The following is a 21,909-nucleotide window of genomic DNA, read 5'->3' on the forward strand; positions in this document are numbered from 1 at the left end:
TCACGCAAATTCTTCTGCTAGTTGGAGTTTAGTCCAAATCTGCATCCTTTCCTTCAAGGCTCAGGGGTCCAAGATTATCTTCTGTGTCTGTATTAATTGGTTTCCCTTTTCTTTGTTGAAGAGGGTCTGTGCAATCCTTCTGCCTAGTCTGCCATCTTGCCCCGCCTCTTCCATTTCATTTTTGACAACTTCCAATTTTCCTACATTCCTATTTTGTACATTCCATATTTTGATTATTAACTGATGTTTGCAGCTGTTTCTTCCCATTTTGAGTCATCCCACATCAGCAAATGGATGTCCCAAAAGCTTTACTCCATCCACGTCATTAAAGTCAACTGTACCTTGAGGAGATAGCTTTTCCCCTGACCCCTCCAACCTGAGGGGCCCATCTTCTGGCTCTATATTAGAAATGTTTCAGGGCTATTCATAAAGTTTTCCAGTACTATATCAGACAGTGTTTCACTGCTATTCTTAAGGTTTTCACTGGCCAATACTTTTGAGTAGTGGATGGCCCCTTCCTTCTTCCAAGTCTGTCTTAGTCTGGAAGCTCTGCTGAAACCTGCCCACCATGCGTGATGCCTTTAGTATTTGAAATACCGGTGGCATAGCTTCCAGCCATACAACAACATGTAAGTCTCCACAATATGACAAGTGGTGAAGCAGAGGTATAGGGAGTAGGCAAGTTCTTACTTGACCAGTACTACTATAAGCCAGCATTTGCTCCCTGGCCCTGGCAGGTATTTAAACCTGACTCTTTTATGTGTGGGTTCTTTGGAAAGCAGTTAGGTATTCAGATACCAGTACAAGCTGTCTTGAGTGGACTCACTCCTACTCATGGCAATCTCTTGTTGTCAGAGTACGTGTGCCATACGGTTTTCAATGGCTGAATTTTTTGGAAGTAGATTGTCAGCCCTTTCTTCTGAGGCACTTCCAGGTGGACTTAAATCTCTAGCTTTTCTGTTGCAAGCCAAGTGCTTAACCACTGGCACCAACCAGTGACTCCAAATATTCAGATTCATGAGGTCAAATGTATCTTGACTGATGCTCACGCTGAATCCCTAGGATCTGTAATAAGTAAGAGGAGTGGGGGAGAAACAGTCTAGGCCTGGGAAAAAGACCTGGATCAACCCCCAGTCAGGAAGTGAGCCTTTTCCTGTGTCTGCATAGTTAGCACTTACTGAGCATATTTTACTAGAACCTGGATTAAAGGACAAGCCTTGGAAGTTAAATTATGACTGAATGGATAGTGAAAGAACTCTGGATAGATTTAGCTTCTCAGAAGTACATGTTTCCATTTCAAAGGGGGGTAAAACCTGAAACCAAGGAAACATTCCAGAAGTTGTGAGTCTGAAAGCCTTCTCTTAATCACTCCATTCCCACCCCGGACATTTATATAAACCTAAGAGTAAGAACCCAGGCACCTATTACTTCTCTTCCCTAGGAAAATTGGCTTACCCTAGAGAGCAAAGGTTTTCTCCCTTTCTTAGGAAGGGAGGGAGACAGCTGCCTCTCACACATAGACTCCTGGATTCATAACTTGGAGGTAAGAGGTGTCCCTCTCCTGCATACGGAACCAAGTTGTTGTTGTTGTTAGATGTCATCAAGTCGGTTCCAACTCCTAATAACCCTATGCAACAGAATGAAACACTGCCCTTTCCTGTGCCAAATCTTTGCTATGTTTGAGCCCACTATTGCAGTTGCTGTGTCAATCCATTGCATTGGGGTCTTCCCCTTTTTTGCTGACCCTCTACTTTATCTTGATATCCTTCTCCAGGGAATGATCCCTTCTGACAACATGGCCAAAGTACATGAGACGAAATCTGGCCATTCTTGCTTCTAAGGAGCATTCTGGTTGTGCTTCTTTCAAGACAAATCTTAGAAGAAGTACAGAACCAAGTAGTAAGTGATAATAATTTGGATCTCTGCTCCAGAAATTTCATGTGTGCATTAAGAATAATATAAGTAATTATAGGTATTTGAAACTTATCAGTCATGAAATAGGCCTGTGCATGTCCTTCACTGGAGAACATGTGACCTGGTTGCTCAAAAGGCTAATGTAAACTAGACCATGCTAATATACATTGAGTGTGCAACCCGTTACAGTACATTGCCATCAAATCAATTCCAATTCATAATGACCCTACAAGGCAGAGAAGAACTGCCCCATAGGGTTTCCAAGGCTGGTGGGTTAAGCCAACCACTTAACTACTGCGCTCCCAGGCCTCCTTTGCAGAAAGAGCAAGGGAAATATATCCCTGCACTCAGCCTTGATCTGACGCCATCATTTCTGGGTACAAAGTTTAATATGAAATTAGAGAAACTGGAGTGTATCTAGGACAGAGGAGGCAGCCATGTGAGTGTTGGGCTTGGAGACAATGTCACGTGAGCAAAGGTTGCAGGATCTGGGGTATTTAGTGAAGAGTCACTGCAGGTATGAGGGAAAAGGTATATTTTCTTTTCACTGCTCAGACCACACTACTCATACTGATGGAAAGGCAGATTTTAGCTTCTTTCTAAAGAAGACTTTTTCTAACAAAGATGTTCAGCATTACAATGAGCTGCTTTGGAAAGCAGTGAGTTCTCTTGTCATTGGAAGTATTTAGATAGTAGCTAGGATAGCCATCTGTTGCAAAGGATACAGAGGAAATCTGCTTCATGTGGGCGGTTGTATAATTGGCGGTTTAGGTTTCTGGCAAGTCTATGTCTCCACAAAGTTTAATTGATCACCATCTGACTCTTCTCTGCTTTGGCCACTGGCCAGTCAAGTTCCCTCCTTTTACAGTCCTGGCCAAATTAAAAGGTTGTTTTCTTGTTTTTTGTTTTTTTAAAACTTCCAGAGTTCAAATCAGGGCTCTTTCACTCACTTTGTGACTTCTGGTAAATTTCTTAGCCTCATGTGTGAAATGAGGATACCAATACTTCCTACCACATGGGGTTATTATGAAATAGTCCATGTAAAGTATGGATCATATAAAGCAGCACTTAGAACAGAGCCTAGCAGACACTCAACATATGATGTCTATCATTTATTTGTAACAGCTTAGATTATTGTCTTTCTCCACCTTGTACCTGGCTACCTACTTATCCTTCACATTTCAGTTTTCATTTACAAAACAAAGAAACCAGTGCCCCTCAGATCAATTTCCACTCATGGTGACCTCATGTTTGTCAGAGAACTATGCTACATAGGGTTTTATTTTATAGATATGTATATGCACACATGGGAGCTCTGGTAGCATAGTGGTTAAGGCACTTGACTGCTAATCAGAAGGTTGGTGGTTCAAACCCACCAACCACTCCTCAGAAGGGAGATGGGGCAATCTACTTCCATAGTGATACTGCCTTGGAAACCCAAGGAGGGGTCACTACGAGTCGGGTCCGACTCAATGGCACATAACAACAACATATACACATATATATGTATATATAGTTCATTTTATATTTGTTATTGTCCAGAGGGTTTTCAACGGCTGACCTTCTGGAAGTAGGTTACCAGACCTCTCGTCTGAGGCACATCTGGGCGGACTCAACCTCCCACTTTCTGGTTAGCAGTTGAGCATGTTAGCCATTTGCACACCCAGGGACTTCCCAGTTTTTATTTACTTGCCTCTTATTTTCAGTTAGTTTGAGTCTTTTCATATGGGCAAGATCCATTTGATGGTTTAAGTTTTTAAACCTCAGTCCATTTTTAAATTATTTAAAAATAATAATTTATTATTATTTATTAGTCTTTTTATTGTCTATTTGTAGGAGCTCTTTATACATTAGGCCTATCATGTGAGTTGTAAATATTTTTCCCAGTTTATTCCTTTGTCTTTTGACCATAGTATTTCTGATATGTAGAAGGTTCCTTATTTTTTTTATGGAGTAGTGTTTATCAGTATTTTTATTCCTGAACAGCCATCAATAATCACTATTCCTATTGACTTCAAAAATTGATTAAAAATTGTAATTCCTTGCATTAGAGAATTCCTGATGTCTTCATAGAAAACACACACCAAAAAACTGCTACATCATCAAGATTCTTCAACACTGTGCATTGTAAAGTGACCCTTCCTTGTGACTGATTTTCCAATGTCTCTGCTGGTAAAGAACAGTTTGTCATAATATCTGATCATTCATGAAGCTTGAATGTCTTTTGTAGCCAAGTCACTGTGGCTCCAGACAGACTGGAACTACTGCAATCATTATCCTTATCCACCAGAAATTATCAGATTGCCAGCCAGACCATACACTTGTAGCAACAGGAGAATTGAGTTGTTCCTGCATAAATAAAAGGACTTGAATTCACTACCAATAATATTGATATTTTTAACCTCTGGACCAATCACTGGAGGGAGGTAACTGTGCTACACTGGAAAGAATACCATACTTTAAATATCAAGGCCTGGTTCATTCAGTTCAATCCAACTCACCTCAATCTACAATTCCTGGTCTTGTGTTTAAGTGCCAGACACTCTACTTGCAAAGAAGAACACATTAGTCTTCTAAGGTACAAAGAACGTATTAGTCTTTTTGTACCTAAAAGAGCTCAGTCTGATGGAGGAACAGGAAAGTAAGTGATTACAGTCCAGTTAACAACATTCAGATATACAGAACATGTTTCGAAAACACAGAGGAGAAACCTTAAAAAGGAACGTCAATAAATCTCTGTTAAGTTTCTCCCACACATTGCCTGCATACAACCAGCTGCTTCTGGATATTTCTATATCACCTCAAGTCCCTTGTATCACAAACCAAGCTTACCATCGGCCTCCTCTTCCCCACACACTCCCGCTGTCCTTCTGATTGTACCTTCACTGTGTCTGTACACCGGCACATTCTCAGCCTCTGAGACTCAAAACTGTGCCATTTACCTGGATTCCTTCCACTTCACTCGTAAAGTTTGGTCTGTCATTAAACCCTGCCCCATTCTTCCTTTGTAGTGTTTCTCCCACCTTCCTTCAGGCCTTTATCACCTGATTCAAATGATCTCCTCACTACTGTACTAAATAACATTATTTTCTGAACCAGCCTTCTGCTATTGTTATTAGCTGCTATCAAAGTGATTCTGACTCATGGCAACCCCATGTGTGCAGAGCAGAACTACTCCATAGGGTTTTCAAAGAAGATTGAAAGAAGCTTGTCAGGCCTGTCTTCTGAGTTGCCTCTGGGTAGGTTCAAATTGCCAACCTTTTGGCTAGCAGTTAAGCATTTAACAATTTGCACCACCCAGGTACTCCATCCTTTTACTACCCAGATTAAGTTTTTACCTAAACAAATTTCATTATGTGATTTTTCCAGTTTAAACTATTTAAATCACTCTCCATTATTTATTGCATAAAATCAAGCTCTGAAGTCTAATCTTGTGAGTTTCTTAGTCATCTGACTTCAGTTTTCATTCCGATTCTTGTCATCACCTGTGCCTTCTGTTCATCCCGTCCTGCCAGTCTGTGGTCTTTACTGTTACTGAAGCAACCATGCTTCCCATCAGTATCTTTCCCATTGTGCTGTCTCCTCTCCTCTTTTTCTCCCTTCCCCAAACCTCTCTTCCTCTTATTTACTCATCCAAGTTCTAGTTTGTTCAAGCTCCAACACCAAGTCCCACCTGTTCAAAGAAACTGAGTGGTTGCTCTAGTGCTCAGAGCATTTCTTAACAAATTTCTGAACTCCTGTGACACTTATTCTGTGGCACCAAGTGGTGCTTAAACATGCATAATGGAGTTCTATCACACAGGCATTGCACTTTTACAAATTCAACAAAATGCTCTCAGCCAAGAAACACAGAAATAAGGAGGAAGAAAAAACACAATTTGAATATTTTGGGCAGCTCTGCCCACTATTTTACTTTGGCACCCCCCCCCCCCAGGAAATTGAGATAGAGGACATAATTCTGCTCTTCACTAAGTCAATCATGATTTCCTTATGCTTCTGGAAAGTGAGCATCTCCTCACTCTGAATGTGATTCTAGTGTTTAAAGATATATATTGGATAATATATGAAATTCGTCCCATAGGCTGACTTTAGAATCTCAGTTTCAATAAAATACTATGTCATATTTCAGTGTAAGACAACGGCAGAATGATGCTTTTATATTTCATTGAAATCACCTGGACCTCATCTTTCTTTTACTCCAACCACAGCCAAATAAATAAATAAATAAGGTTGAAAAGTTCATGGCGTTTAAGTAAAATGAAAAAGCAGAGAAAGGGAGGGAGGAAAGAAAAAGAAAAATGAAAAGCTATTATGCAAGTGTAAGGCTCTAGGATATTTGATATAGTCTTTCATCTATCTGCTCCCTCAGACTACGAAAAATATCAAGAGCCAGGAGTATAATAGGTTGAATGTTGTGTGGTTGCTGTTGTAAGTTGCCATCGGTCAATTCCACCTCATGGAAACTCCATGTGTGCAGACTAGGACTGCTCCACAGGGCTTTCAAGGCTGTGACCTCTCAGAAGCAGATTGCCAGATGTGCCTTGTGAAGCACCTCTGGATGCGTTCGAATGGCTAACCTTATATGTATTAGTTGAGTCTTTAATCGTTTGTGCCACCTAGGTTGAATAGTGGCCCCCAGAAAAGATATATTCATGTCCTAACTCCCAGAACCTGTGAATGTTACCTTTTTTGGAAAAAGAGTTTGTGCAGCTATAATTAAATTAAGGATTTTTAGATGAAGAGAGCTTTCTGTGTTATCCAGGTGTGTGTGTGTGGGGGGGGTTGCTAAATTCAATAACAGGTGTACCTTATAAGAGACAGACAAGGAAGATTTGAGAGACACACAGAAGAAAAGGCCATGTGAAGATGAAGGCAGAGGTCAGGGTTATGTGGCCACAGACCAAGAACCTCCAGAGGGAGTGAAGCCCTGCTCACACCAAGATTTGGACTTTTGGCCTCTGGAACTGTGAGATGATAAATTTCTGTTGTGTAAAGCTTTAGATTGTGGCCATTTGGTACAATAGACCTAGGAAATTAATACAAGGAGGAAAACTAAGTAGGGGCCAGGTGGACTTAATGAATTAGCACCCAAGTTCAGAGCCTAAGAAATTCCCACCCTCCACATCCCACACTCTGAGCCAAGCAAGTGCCAAAAAGCTGCCAGGAGACAGGTTAGTCTATGCACTTATATCACCTCTGCCTAGGAGATTTATCAGTTGTCTTTCTCATTGTTGATGCCCAGGAGAAATGATGCCTATCTAAGCCCACAAAGTTTGCTCAGGTTGCAATGGATCCATCCTGTCGATGGAGCCCTGCAGGGAACACCTGCAGAATACTGGGGAAAAAGAGGGCAAAGACAGAACTAGATGGAACCAGGAATCCCTAGGTGAGGTAAACTGTTAGCACTCAGCTGCTGATCAAAAGGCTGGAGGTTCAAGTCTGCCCAGAGGCACCTCAGAAGAAAGGCCTGAGGACCTACTTCTAAAAACCCAGGCACTGAAAACCCTGTGAAGCACGTTTCTTCTCCGACACATGTGGATCACCACTAGTCAGAGCTGCCTCCAGGACAATGGGTTTCTTTTTCTGATGGAATCAGCTCAAAATTTCCTACAGAGCAGAACCATGAGAAACCCATCACCAAAGACAACCTTGTTCTTAGCTCCACCTCCATTTCCACTTCCTGAGGTTCCTGGGCCTTTTGAGGTTTCTGCAGAGTAGTTGGGTAGCTTCTTAGCTTTTCCCACTGCTGGTTGGAATTCAGACTTTTCAGCGTTGAGAAATCAGTTTCCAGCTGTCCAGAGGCTTTCCAGCTGCCAAAATTTTATTGCCATTGGTTCCTCTCCTATTCTCTTTGTCCTAAGGCCTTTTTTAGTAAGTTCCTTAAAAATCCCTTTACTGTCATTTCAGTAAGGTGTAGGTGAGAGGGCACTGAAGTTAATGTATATACTCTTTTGGTTCTCTAGTGCTACTCTAACAGGAAATACCCCAAATGGTTGGCTTTAACAAACGGATTTATTCTCTTACAATTTAGGAGGCTAGAAGTCTGAGTTCAAAGTGCCAGCTCTAGGGGCTGGGGGAAAGCCCTTCAACTTGGGTCTTCAGATCTGCCTCTTGCTCCCAGCCCACTAGAGCTGCAGGCTTCTCTTAACTCAGGCAGCTGCTGGCTGCTGAGGCTAACAAACCCAAGACCAACAAGTAAAATGGCACAGTCCCAAGATTATTAAACAACACTGCAGGCCACTTGTTCAAGTCCAGAAACAGTCTGAAGACTGGCAGACCATATGGCAGGCCACTGAGATTAAGATTCAACCAAATGCAGGATCCAGATGTGGCAAAAAGCTCAAGACCTTTCTCCAAGTGTCTTCTTATATACTGGGAGCAGACCACATCTCTAAGGCAGCTACTCAGCTGTTTACAGTAGATTCCACCATGGAGTTGATTACCAGTCTCATCATGGGGAATAACTATATCCAGCTGCCCAGCCACTCAACCAGGCCCAGCCAAGTTGACACATAACCTTAGCTACCACATACTTACCATGTCATCTTCAACTAGAATGATGCAGGAATAATCTAATGAACTTTTTATCTGAGTATTTGTCTCTTGATTCCATTCTGGAAAATTCTTAGCTGTCTGTCTTCAAACATTGCTTCTCTGTCACTACCAATTTAGCATCTTAAAACAGCACATGTTTATTTTCTCACAGTTCCTCTAGGGCAACATTCCACATAGGCTCAACTGGCTCCTCTGTTCCTGGTCTCACAAGGCAGAGATTAAGGTGTCAGCTAGCGTGAAGGGTCTGGGGGAGGAACTGATTCCTCACTCATTCAGGTTATTGGCAGGAGTTTAATCCCTTGCTGCCATAGGTTTGAGGTTCTCATTGCTTTACTGGCTGTCAGCTGGGGACCTCTCATAGCTCCTTTGGGCCACCTGCATTCTTCATCACATTGTCCCCTCCATTTCCAGATCAGCAACAGCACCATCACGTCCTTCTCACCCTTCAAATCTCATTGCTCTTTCTGCCACATCTCTCTTCTGTCTCCTGAGAACGGTTTTTTTGCTTTTAGTATCTCATGTGATTACATTGGGCCCACCCAGATAATCCAGGATAATCCACCTTAAAGTTTATAACCTTGATTACATCTGCAAAGTCCCTATTGCCATGTAACATAACATATCCACAGGTTCCAGGAATTAGGGTGTGGACAACTTTAGGGAGCTATTCTGCCTACTGCTATCATCTGCAGTGCCTTTGTGAAGCCTCTCAAGCTATTATGCATATGCTTTCACTTCTTTTGCGTGTATTTTATTTCTTTACACTGGGTTTTAAGTGATTCTCAAATTCTTTTAACTGTATCTAAAGAGCTGTGGTGGCATAGTGGGTAAGAAATCTGGCTGCTAGCCAGAAAGTCAGTGGTTCAAACCCACCAGCTGCTCCACAGGAGGAAGGTGAGGCAATCTATTTCTGTAAAGATCTACAGCCCTGGAAACCCAATTGGGGTCACTATGAGTCAGGGTTGATTCGATGGCAATGGATTTTTGGTTTTGATAATTTATAGTTAGGAGCTCTGGTGGTATAGTGGTTAAGGCACTTGGCTGCTAACCAAAAGGTCAATGGTTTGAACCTACAGCCACTCTGCGGAGGAAAGATGAGGCAGACTGCTTCCGTAAAGATTTACAACCTTGGAAACCCAATGTGGGGTCGCTATGAGTTGGAATTGACTCTATGGCAGTGAGTTTGGTTTTTGGTTTACTCCACAGTTAATCCAATTTAATAATTTTAAAAATATGCATGACAATACTTTTACTTTCCAAGTCTTCTGATTAGTTCTCTTTCATGTCCATACGATCTTCTTTCATTTAATAATTTTTGTTATTTTTAATGGCAATTATTCCTTCATCCATTTAGACCAGTGCTTCTCAGCCAGGCGTGATTTTGCTCCTCCAGGGACTATTTGGCAATATTTGGAGACATTTTTGATTGTCCCAACTGGGGGGATACTACTGGTAGGTAGTGGGTAGGAGCCAGGGATGTTGCTGAACATTGTACAATGCACAGGAGTATACTCCATAGCAAAGACTTAGCCAGCCCCAAATGTCAATAGTGCCAAGGTTAAGAAACCTTGATCGACATCATGTTAAACATATTTCATTTTAAAGACTTGTGAGATCCTGTCCTTAATTTAATTTCATCTGGAGAGAATTCATGCTCATTTTGTTGGATATTGTTGTTAGCATTCAATTTCTTCATTGTTTTGGCATATTGCTTTGCAGGCTCATTTTCAGCGAGAGGTTTTTGGTTTTTTTCTTTATTTCTTTCTTTCTCTTTCTATCCGGCTCTCTCTCCTTCCTGTTATCAGTTTTGAAGGTGTCTTACTGAAAGAATACTGAAAGTACCATGGCCTGCCAGAAGAACTAACAAATCTGTCCTGGAGGAAGTACAGCCAGAATGTTCCTTGGAAGCGAGAATGGCCAGACTTCGTCTCGCTTATTTTGGTCATGTTGTAGGAAGGGACCATTCCCTGGAGAAGGATATCATGCTTGATAAAGTGGAGGGTCAGTGAAAAAGGGGAAGGCCCTCAAAGAGATGGATTGACACAGTGGTTGCAACGATGGGCTCTAGTGTAGCACGTATGGTGAGGCTGGCACGGGACTGGGCAATGTTTTGTTCTATTGTTCATGGGGTCACTATGAGTCAGAGACAACTCTATGGCACCTAACAACAACAACAACAGAGGATCTCTGATCCCCAATAAAGAGCCACATCTCACAAAGGCATTTCAGGGCTCCTCCCATGGTGATACTGCTCACCAGAAGGCTGGCAGTTCAAACCCACCAGCCACTCCTCGGAAGGAAGGTTCGGCAATCCTACTTCCATAGTGATACTGCCTCGGAAACCCAAGGAGGGGTCGCTATGAGTTGGGGCCGACTCGACGGCAAACAACAACAACAACAAACCCATGGTGGTATTGGAGTACTAAAGACTCTATACCCACCACTTATCTGTCAGTTTGTCTTACTGTGGTGGTTTGCATGTGACTGTGATGTTGGAAACTGTGCCACCAGTATTTTAAATACCAGCAGGGTCAGCCATGGTGGACAGGTTACAGCAGAGCTTCCAGACTAAGATAGACTAGGAAGAAGGACATGGCCAGGTCCACTTCTGAGAAACTGACAACTTTATGAGTAGCAGTGAAGGATTGTCTGATACGGTCCCAGAAGATGAGCCCCTCAAGTTGAAAGGCACTCAAAATATGACTGACACGGTGGCTGTGATGATGGGCTCCAGCATAGCAATGACTGTGAGGGTGCTGCAGCACCAGGCAGTGTTTTGTTCTGCTGTCCTTAGGGTTCCTTTGAGTTGGAACCAATTTGATGGCACTTAGCAACAACAGAGTCTGGACAGCAGGGTCAATGCTGTTGCCACACTGTCTGTTTGCTCCTGCCTCCCTAGCTCTTCAACTTGCTCAAAGCCCTAGACTATGATGGTGGGCAGCAACATTTGTTTTGTTTTCCTTCCCAGATTCTTTTGTGTGCCAGGGATCCTGTTTCAAGCTTTGGAGTCGAGCAGCGAGCCTGACTTTGTTCTTCCACATCACTTGGTGCACTTAAATTTCCCTTTATCTCACACACACAAAAAACCTCTAGCGCCACCATCTGCTTCTGCTCAGGAGCCAAGATGCCCCTGGGTGCAGTCCCACTCACCTTTTTGCATTCCTGTTTTGTTTTTATTTTTATATTTTCTAATTGCTTTGTGTTTGGAGCAAAGAGAAATTAAAGAGTCATCTTGACTGGATTGCTATTCCAGAGCCATTTTGCTACATTATTAATTTATTTATTATTACCTCTTTTCAGGAAAGATGTTAGTTTTCCCCCCTCCCCCAAAAAGTGCATTTAACTGTAAATGTACAAAATGTCATATACAAGTCATCTATAGAATGCAACTCACTGCCTCCAGAAATTCCATAAAATAACTTAGTAAAGCATGCAAAAAAAGGGGGGCATACAAACCGAAAATGTTAAAGCAATATAAGAATGTGTGGTAAGTTATTCACTATCCACAAAACAGTCACATGGCATACAAAAAGTAAGTACATTTTCAGAGTGGAAGGCCCACGTGAAAGGAAAATAGTAAACAGGCAGGAATCCAGGTATTTTCTGACTATCTAGGAGCTCTGGTGACGTAGTGCCTAGGCATTGGACTGCTAACCAGCTGGCTGGCGGTTCAAACCCAGCAGCCACTCCTCCTCGGAAGGAAGGTTGGGCAAAGCCACTCCTCAGAAGGAAGGTTGAGCAATCTACTTTCTAGTGATATCGCCTCAGGAACCCAAGGAGGGATCCCTATGAGTCGGATCTGACGTTTTTTTTTTTGTTTGTTTTTTAAGACTATTTCAGGCTGTGGAATTTTAGAACTTGTTCATGTGTTTTCCATATGTAAGCAGGATCTCTATAGCCAGTTTATTTGAACTGAATTTCATTTACAAATATTTGTTCCATAGATGCTAGAGAAACAACTGAGTAAATTGCTGAGTCAAGGAATTCAAGGTTTGTTTTTTTTTTTTTTCCCCCTCGGAGAAGGGGAAGGAAACACATAAACAATTATGTTTGGATGGGATGAGTTTCATAGTGTGCCTCTACACAGCGTTATGGGGACACAAGTGTGGGGGCAAAAATTCAATGCATTGGATGACTGTCGTAAAAGAAAAATGGCAAACATGATCTTTAAACTGGGGATTAAGGGGTGCGGTAGGCGTTCACCTTGTAGGTGAGGGCTAATCTACTGAAGGGACCAGGACGCCGGGGGTAAGGGATTGAATATCTGCATTTCTAACTTGCACATAGTAGGTGACAACACTTGATAAGAGGATTCCACCTCAAATACAACCGGATGTTAAGGCTTGCCGGCCGCGGATCTCGTCCGCCAGGGGGCGCCGTGGCCTCGTGATGTCCTGAGTTTCCGGGCACCGGTTCCCAGCGCCGCCATCGCCGCCGGGCGCGTCTCAGCCGCGCGCAGGAGTCTCCGGACTCTCCCGTTACCGAAGCAACGGCGGCGCCTCCTCCGCGCCTGCCCGGATCATCTCTCCGCGCCATTTTCAAACTGCCCTAAAGCAGGAGCCAGTAGCTGGGACTGAGGGACCTAGCGAGGGAAGCGAGGTTTTGAGGCGCAATGCGACCGCAGGCCGAAGGAGCGGCGGACGGAGCTGCCTGTGAGTGAGGCCGCAGAGAGCGGTGGGACTGGGCGGGACCGGCCGCAGTGGTGGCGGCTGCAGCGACTTCCGTGCAGTCCCCGCGGGCCTAGCCCGGGTGCTGCCGGGATGCCGCGCGGCCGCGGAAGGAAGTGGAGGCTGAGCGGGGCCGGGGCCACCCGTCGGGCCGGGTGGGGAGGTACGAGGCGGGCAAGGTTTAGAAACGACCCTTCTCGTCCCGCCTCCAACACCCCCTTTCTTTTTGGACTCGACTGCAAAGTTACAAACCCGAGATTGGCCTGGGGATACCTCAACCCCTTGAGTCTCCTTTATTGTAGCTCTTCACAGACCATCTGGGGCAACTGTGCACCCTGGCCTGCCATTGTTTGAGTTATTTAACTTTTAAAGGGCTCTCTCGAGAATAGTCATACATACTCTTTGTAAAAACAAAAATGCGGAGAGGCATTTAATTAACCTTCGCCCAGCATCTTGGAAAACATCTCTTCCTACCTTCCAGCCTTTGTGTGTTAGGTTCAGTAAGTAAAGAAAGAGCGATCCCTGGAGCCGTGCTCGGGGGCTAACCGAGAGGTGGGCGGTGTGAAGTCACCACCGCTGGCTGTAGAAAGATGTGGCAATGTGACAGTCTGCTCCATGAAGGTTACAGCCTTGGAAATCCTATGAGGCATTTCTACTTTGTCCTAAAGGGTCACTATGAGTCGGAATTGACTGGATGGCAACGGGTTGGGTTTCTTGTTTTTAAGGGAGGAAAAGTATCTTCAAGAACATTTCTTCAGTACTAGCATTTCAAAATCTCTACAGCAATTTTAATTTTATAATATTTAGTTCATATACAATTCAGTTTTCAAAGTGCCAAATGACTAACAGAGCTGTGGAATGAACGTTTATAACTCCTTTTAGGAAACTTTTCAGCACACAAAGTCCGGAAAAAAGTAGCAGCAACCCTGTTTTAAATGTATTAACATATAAGTTTAAAATCAGGCTTTGGAACTCTGTGTGTGAAAGAAAATATGAGCAAATATTTTAATGTTTAAAAAAATTACTAAATTTAAAACGTATTGTTTTAATTATTCTTTTAGTTTTATTAATTCCAACAATAATCACTGTTTTCCAAGATCAGTCCCCCACCAAATTTCACGAGATAACCTCACTTACCTTTATTACCCCAGTAGTACATTCATAGAAGATGTAGTAAACTAAGATGTACTGGCATTTAGACGTCAACTCCTCAGAGTTAGGTGGATGGACAGTTCTAAACATGTATGTGTGTGTTGTTGTTGTTGTTATGTGCTGTCCAGTCGGCCCTGACTCATAGCGACCCCTCCTTGGGTTTCTGAGGTGATATCATTATGGTAGTAGATTGCCCAACCTTCCAAGGTTTGAACCACCAGCCTTCTGGTTAGCAGTCAGGTGCCTTAGGCACTATGCTACCAGAGCGCCTATGTATGTGTTTGGCACCCCAAAATCCAACCTTTTATGTTGTTTTGCTAGAAACTTAAGGTATAGCCAGAATGTTTGGATTAAAAACCCAAACTAAACCCACTGCCATGGAGTTGATTCCAATTCATAGTGTCCCTTTAGGAGAAAGTAGAACTACCCTTTAGAGTGTCCAAGGCATGATCTTTCTCATGAGGAGCAGCTGGTGGTAAAGGTTTGAACCACTGACAGTTGTGGTTAGCGGCCAAATGCTTTGAACAGAGCTCCTAATGTGTGGATGAATGTGGGGAACAGCGCTTGAGTGGGGCACATCTAATAACATGTTTTTGTGTTTCCTGGGAAGATTTTAATCCATCTTCCATGCCAAGGTCCTCCTGCCTCTGATTTGATTCTTTTTCCTTCTCAAAGTGGGTTGTGAGGAAACATTGTTTCTGGGTAACCAGGGTTGGTTCCAGGCAAGCAAGAGAAAGGCCTTAGTTGTACAAAAAACTGAAGACCAAACTCACTGCCATCAAGTCAATTCCGACTCATAGCAACCACCATTGGGTTTCCAAGGCAGTAAATCTTTACTAAAGCAGACTGCCCCATCTTCCTTCTCCTTCCACAGAGAAGCTGGTGGGTTTGAACCTCCAACCTTCTGGTTAGCTTTTAGATGCCTTAGGCAGTGCACCACCAGAACTCCTTTTGAGTTGTGCAAGCCCTGCAAGTTCTTGGTTTGTCAGGTGTATTTCTGAAGAAATACAAGAACAGGGAGAAAGAGTTGTAGAAAGGAATAACCAAGGAGAGGCACTAATTTTGAAGTAATGGGGTAAGGTAAGGCAGCATGGTATGTTATTATCTGCTGTTGAGTCAGACCCTACTGATAGCAACCCCTCCTTGGGTTTCCGAGGCAGTATCACTACGGAAGTAGGTTGCCCAACCTGCCTTCCGAGGAGTGCCTGGTGGGTGTGAACCTCCAGCCTTCTGGTTAGCAGCCAAGTGTGTTAGGCACTGCGCTACCAGAACTCCTCAGCAGGATATAGAGGCCAGAATATTAAACCAGGACTCTGGAGTCCTGACTTTCTGTGACTGCTTTTCTGCTTGGGGCTTGTGGTCTGGGTGGTTACTCTCTTGAGCAGACTTTCTTTATCTTTAAATAAGGGTGATGACATTGGCCCTGTCTCCCTCATGGAGTAGTTGTGAGGATCAAATCTTGCATCTATTCACATTCATTTGCATTTTACAAATTCTGAAGAATGAGAAAGCGGTAAGTTTCTATTTGGTTTAGAAATATAGATACTGTATATTTAGTTTGCAAAGTTTGCTGTTGGGTGTCGGCCAGCCGATTTCAAATCATTTCAAATCATAGTGACCCAAAGTGACAGAGTAGCACTGCCCCAATAGGATTTTCTAGGCTGTAATTTTTACAGGGGCAGATCCCTGGTCTTTCACTTGTGGAACCCCTGGGTGGGTTTGAATTGCCAACCTTTTGGTTAGCAGCCGAGCACTTAACCACCAGAGTTCCTTTGCAAAGATTAGATGTGAGTAGTTTCTGAAGCTCTGGTAGCATAGTGGCTAAGGCACTTGACTGCTAATCAGAAGGCTGGCGGTTCAAACCCACCAGCCACTCCTCAGAAGAAAGGTTGGGCAATCACTACTTCCGTAGTGATACTGCCTCGGAAACCCAAGGAGGGGTCGCTATGAGTTGGGTCCTACTCGACGGCACATAACAACAACAGTTTCTAAAGAAATGATCTTTGGATAACTCCATTTTGAGGCAGTTTGATGGAGAATGTATTCATAAACATTAAAATAGACAAGGATAACCAAATTTACAGAAATACTTGTGTGTGTGTGTGTGTGTGTGTGTGTTTCTATTTTTTTACAATTGAAGTAAAATTTACGTGGTGATATGCATAGATCTTAAGTGTACTATTTGAAAAGTTTTGATGAGCTCTGGTGGCGCAGGGCCTAAGGCATTTGACTGCTAACCAGAAGGCTGGTGGTTCAAACCCACCAGCCACTCCTTGGAAGAAAGATTGGGCAATCTACTTCTTTAATGATACCGCCTCAGAAACCCAAGGAGGGGTCACTATGAGTCAGATCTGACTCCATGGCAGTGAGTTTGGTTTTGAGTTTGTGTAACCGCTATCCCAATTAATATATACAATTTCATCTTTTTATCACCTAGAAAGTTGCCTCTTAACCTTCTCAGTCATGCCCCCCCCCCACCGTCCAGGTGACAGCTGTTCTAATTTTTAACCCCATAGATTAATTTTGCATGTTCTTGAATGTCATATAAATAGAATCATACAGTAGATACACTTTAGTGTTTGACTTCTTTTACTCAGATGTTTTTGAGAGATTCATCCATGTGATGCATGTATTGGTGTTAGTTTAATTTTTATTCCTGAGCAGTATTACATTGTAAAAATGTGTTATGGTTTGCTTCCCCATTCTGCTGCTGATGGATATTTAGGTTATTATCAGTTTGGGGCTGTTACGTTCTTGGAAAGTCTTTTTGTGGACTTTTTTTTTTTTTTTTTTTCCCATTTCCTTAGGTAAATAGGAATAGAAATCCAGGGCAGAAGTATAAAAAACTGTCAGACTTTTTCCAATGTTATTTTACACTCCTGTCAGCAGTGTTAAAAGGATCCTGGTTGCTCTACCTCCTTCCTAACATTTGGTGTTGTCATTCCATTTAATTTTAACCATACTAGAGGGGGTGAAATTGTGTTTCCTTGTGGTTTTAATTTCTGTTTCCCGATGACTAATGGTGTTGAGCACCTTTTTATGTTTATTTTTTTCAAATATTTTTTGCCAAGTGCTTATTCAAGTCTTTAGCTCATTTTCTTATTGGGTTGCTTGTCTTATTATTGTTGGATTGACACAGTGACTGCAACAGTGGGCTCAAACGTACCAATGATTGTACCAGTGAAGCAGGCTCTGACAATGTTTCTTTCTGTTATATATAAGGCCATTGTGGGTCAGAGCCCAAATGACAGCACCTAATAATATCATAATAAGCATTCTTTATATATGCTATGTAGACATTCCTTAACAAATACAGTGAATATTTTCTCCCACTCTGTGGTTTGCATATTCATTTTCTTAATGGATGTTTTGTTGGGTGAAAAGTACTCTCACTAAACTCGCTGCCATCAAGTCAGATCCTATCTGATTCATAGTGACTCCTCCTTGGATTTCTGAGGCGGTATCTCTACAGAAGTAGATCACCCAATCTTTCTTCTGAGGAGTGGCTGGTGGATTTGAACCACCCGCCTTCTGGTTAGCAGTCAAATGCCTTACCCACTGTGCCACCAGAGCTCCTGAGTAACAAGTAGGTGTTCTTAATTTTGATAAAGTGCAATTTCTTAACTTTTTTGTTTCATACTTTTTTTTACTTTTACAAAAATTATGTTTCATATTTTTATAAATTATTTTATGTTGTTGGGCGTATACACAGCAGAACATCTGCTTCATGCATTTAAAAGAGACCTCAGAATTCTCTGCGTACTTCATACTTGGGAGTACTTCCTCCGTTGTTCTCTTCTAGCAGCTGTATTGCTTTAGTGTTATATTTAGGTTTATGAAGAGATACTTATTTTCAATATATATCTCTCTATATAGAGAGATCAGAGATTATTGGTGGCTACCAGGGTGGGAGGGAGGGGAAAAGGGGAAGCTTTTTTTTGCAGGGCATTGAGTTCATGTTAATGATGATGGCGTATTTTGGAAAAGGATGGCACAACATGAAAAATGTCATCAATGTCCCTGAGTTGTAAATGTGGAAGTTATTATGTTGGTGAATGTTTTGTTGTATATGTTTTCACCACAATAAAAGTGGGGGAAAAAAGAAAAAAAAAACTTATTTTAATGCAGCAAAGTGAATATAATAAACATTGGATTTGAATCACTCTAAATCAGTCCAGATGTTCCAGAAGGCTCTGGGTTCTAATTCTTTGAGAAGTGGGTGACCCCTTCCTTCTTCCAAGTCTGTCTTAGTCTGGAAGCTCTGCTGAAGCCTGTCCACCATGGGTGACCCTGCTGATATTTGAAATACCAGTGGCACAGCCTCCGGCCTCGCAGCAACACGCAAGCCACCATAGTATGACGATCTGACAGACAAGTGGTGGATATGAAAAGAATTTTTTCTTATCATGAAACAACAATAATAGCTATAATAATATAATGATGTGTCATGCATTTCTTTTAGGACATTCATTTTTGAAAGTGAATAAAATTGGTTTTGGAAGACAAGATGACTACTGCTGCAGAAAGAAAATATGTTAATATTAGGAAAAGGTTGGATCAGTTGGGATACCGCCAGACTCTGACAGTGGAGTGCTTACCTTTGGTAGAAAAACTTTTCAGGTAAAGAAAATACAGTTCTAAGCCTATGTTTTCCTTAATCCTGTTTATCTCATTTCTTATTGAACTTCATCCTTCAGTGAAGAAATGGTTAGATTTTTGAAAAGTCCTTAAATAGTCTGAAGCTCATCTATTCTTCCTTAGATCCTGCTCCCCATCATCAGTTCAAGAATAAACATTTCTGAGTGTTTTCTCAGTGAATAGAGTTAGACTTTTTTTAGTGTTGTTTTCTAATATAGTTGAAAGACGCTCTTCCCTTAAGTTCTATGTCTGCTTTCGGTTCTCTGTTGGCCTTGGAAGGAAGGTTGGTCAATCTATTTCCATAGAGATACTGCCTCAAAAACCCAAGGAGGGGTCGCTATGAGTCAAAGCGACTCAACTGCAGTGAATTTGGTTTTTTTAAAAATATATTGGTGGTTACTTTAGCTGTTACATTTACCTTAACTGAAAGGTACTCTGTGATTTTTTTTTTCTTTTCTACAAGAGCTATATTGGAGTGGGTTGAGACTGAAGTGGAGAAATTCCTTAAGTGGCTTTTGAATAGGAGTATAAGTGATGATGATGAAAAAGAAAGATTGGATAAAATATTTTGTGATCTTCAGTGTGGCCTCTGAAACCCTTCATGACCTAAAGCCTGCTGCTCGATGCATCTTCTTGTCCCTTGTATCAAACTACTTGAAGTTCCCTGAACATTTCCTGTACTTTCTCACATGCTGTTCTATCTGCCCAGTGGGCAGAGTAGACTAATGCATGAGGGGGTTGGGTGGTTTGCAAAAAAAAGACAGCACATATCATTTGTGTAAAAATATGATAGTATATAAATATTTGATGAATAAACAAATGTCACAGATTCCACTGCATCAGGTGACTAATTGGATGTAGAGGCTGAGTGAGGAGGGAGAGTCAAAGATGCTTCTGTGTATATTTTACAACTTTTAATCTTGTTTTGAAAAAATTTTGAAGACTTCCTGGTACCTTGAAGAATCCTAATAATATTTTTTAAAATTAAAAAAATAATAATAATATTTGGGTTTATTTACCATGAACATATTTTAAACTTTCTTTAGAAATCCATAGTTATTAAAAAGTTAATGGAATGCTTCCTTGTGTTTACGTTTTCTGTTATTTAATTTCAGTGACTTAGTTCATACAACAGAGAGCCTTCGGAAATCAAAGTTATCTTCTGTGAAAGCTGAAAAGGAAAGTGCAAATTTTGATTTTGTTTTGGAACCCTATAAAGTTGAAAATGCAAGATTAAGCAGGGAAAATAATGAATTATACCTGGAATTAATGAAATTGAGAGAACAATCAGACCAACAAATTAAAGGTAAGTGAAAACTGTTAATTCTTTATTTATTTTTGCAGTGTTTTCTTTCCTCCCAACCTATCCCTGGTAACCAACAAAGAAAGTTTCCTTCCATATATAAACCTTCCTTGACTTTTTACAATAGTGAACTAGTACAACATTTGTCATTCTGTGATTGACTTCTTTAACTCAGCATAATGTCCTCCAAGGTCATCAACGTTATGTGGTATTTTGTAGATTCTACATTAATTCTTTAGTGTTGCATGGTATTCCATTCTGTGTATGTGCCATAGTTTGGTTATCCATTCTTCTGTTGATGGACACCTAGGTTGTTTCCATCCTTTTGATATTGCGAATAGTACTGCAATGAACATGGCTGTGCATATATCTTATCTGTTCTTGTCCTGGCTCTCAATTCTTTAGGATATGTACCTAGTAATGGAATTGCTGGATCAAACAGTGTTTGTAATTCCAGCTTCTTAAGGAATTGCCATACTGCTTTCCACAGTGCTTGTATCATTTTACAGTCCCACCAGCATTCTAGGAGAGTCCCAGTCTCGCCACATCCTTGCCAGTATTTGTTATTTTCTGTCTCATTGAACTTTGGGAGCTCTGGTGGCGTAGTGCCTAAGGTAATTGACTGCTAACCAGAGGCTGGCAGTTCAAACCCACCAGCCACTCCTCGAAACGAAGATTAGGCAACATACTTCCGTAGTTATACTGCCTTGGAAACCCAAGGAGGGGTCGCTTTGAGGCAAAACCAACTTGATGACAGTGAGTGAGTGAGTGAATGTGTTGAACTTTGCTATTAGTGCTGGGGTGAGATGGTATCTCGTTGTTTTGATTGGCATCTCTTCTAATGGCTAATGATCATGAACATTTTTTCATTTGTTTGTTGGCCGCCTGAATATCCTCCTTGGTGAAGTGTCTATTCATGTCTTCCGCCCATTTTTTAATTGGATTGTTTATCTTTTTGTTGTTGAGGAGTTGGAGTTTTCTATAAATTTTAGAGATAAGTCCCTTGTCAGATACGTCGTTGCTGAATAGTTTTCCCAATCTGTAGGTTCTCTTTTTACTCTTTTGGATAAGTCTTTTGACACACATAACAATTTAATTTTTAGAAGGTCCCATTCATCTAGTTTATCTTTTGCTGTTTGTGCATTTTGGGTTATGCTTGATAGTCTATTTATGTAATATATTGTTGTTGTTGTTGTTGTTGTTGTTGTTATGTGCCATTGAGTCAGTCCTGACTCATAGCGACCCTCCTTGGGTTTCCGAGGCAGTATCACTACAGGAGTAGATTGCTCAACCTTCCTTCCGAGGAGTGGCTGGTGGATTTGAACTGCCAGCCTTCTAGTTAACAGTCGAGTGCCTTAGGCACTACGCTACCAGAGCTCCCCTGCCATATATTAGGGCCCCTAAATTTGACCCTGGTTTTTCCTTGAGGAACTTTATGGTTTTTAGGTTTCACATTTAAGTCTTTGCTCCATCCGGAGTTAGTTTTTGTGTATGGTGTGAGGTACAAATCTTGTTTCATTTTTCTGTGAATGGATATCCAGTTTTGTCAGCACCATTTGTTAAAGAAACCATCTCTTCCCCATTTAATGGATTTCAGTCCTTTGTCAAAGATCAACTGACCATAGGATGATGGATCTATTTCTGGGTTCTCAATTCTGTTCCACTGATCTATGTTTCTGT

At 41.7% G+C, this 21,909-nt stretch overlaps 1 protein-coding gene across 1 annotated transcript in view; it reads left to right on the top strand.

Moving 5' to 3' along the window:
- The first annotated feature begins 18,795 nt into the window (after positions 1-18,795).
- CEP135 (centrosomal protein 135) overlaps positions 18,796-21,909 on the top strand; it is a 111,607-nt gene continuing 108,493 nt past the window's right edge. Inside the window, exons 1-2 of the mRNA XM_007946233.1 lie at positions 18,796-18,908; positions 20,042-20,232. Of these exons, the coding sequence (XP_007944424.1) occupies positions 18,796-18,908; positions 20,042-20,232 (304 nt within the window). The remainder of the gene's footprint in view (positions 18,909-20,041; positions 20,233-21,909) is intronic.

This window comes from Orycteropus afer, unplaced genomic scaffold (assembly GCF_000298275.1).
Source record: "Orycteropus afer afer isolate SDZICR_OR568_19922 unplaced genomic scaffold, OryAfe1.0 scaffold00153, whole genome shotgun sequence".
NCBI classification, from domain to species: Eukaryota; Metazoa; Chordata; class Mammalia; order Tubulidentata; family Orycteropodidae; genus Orycteropus; species Orycteropus afer.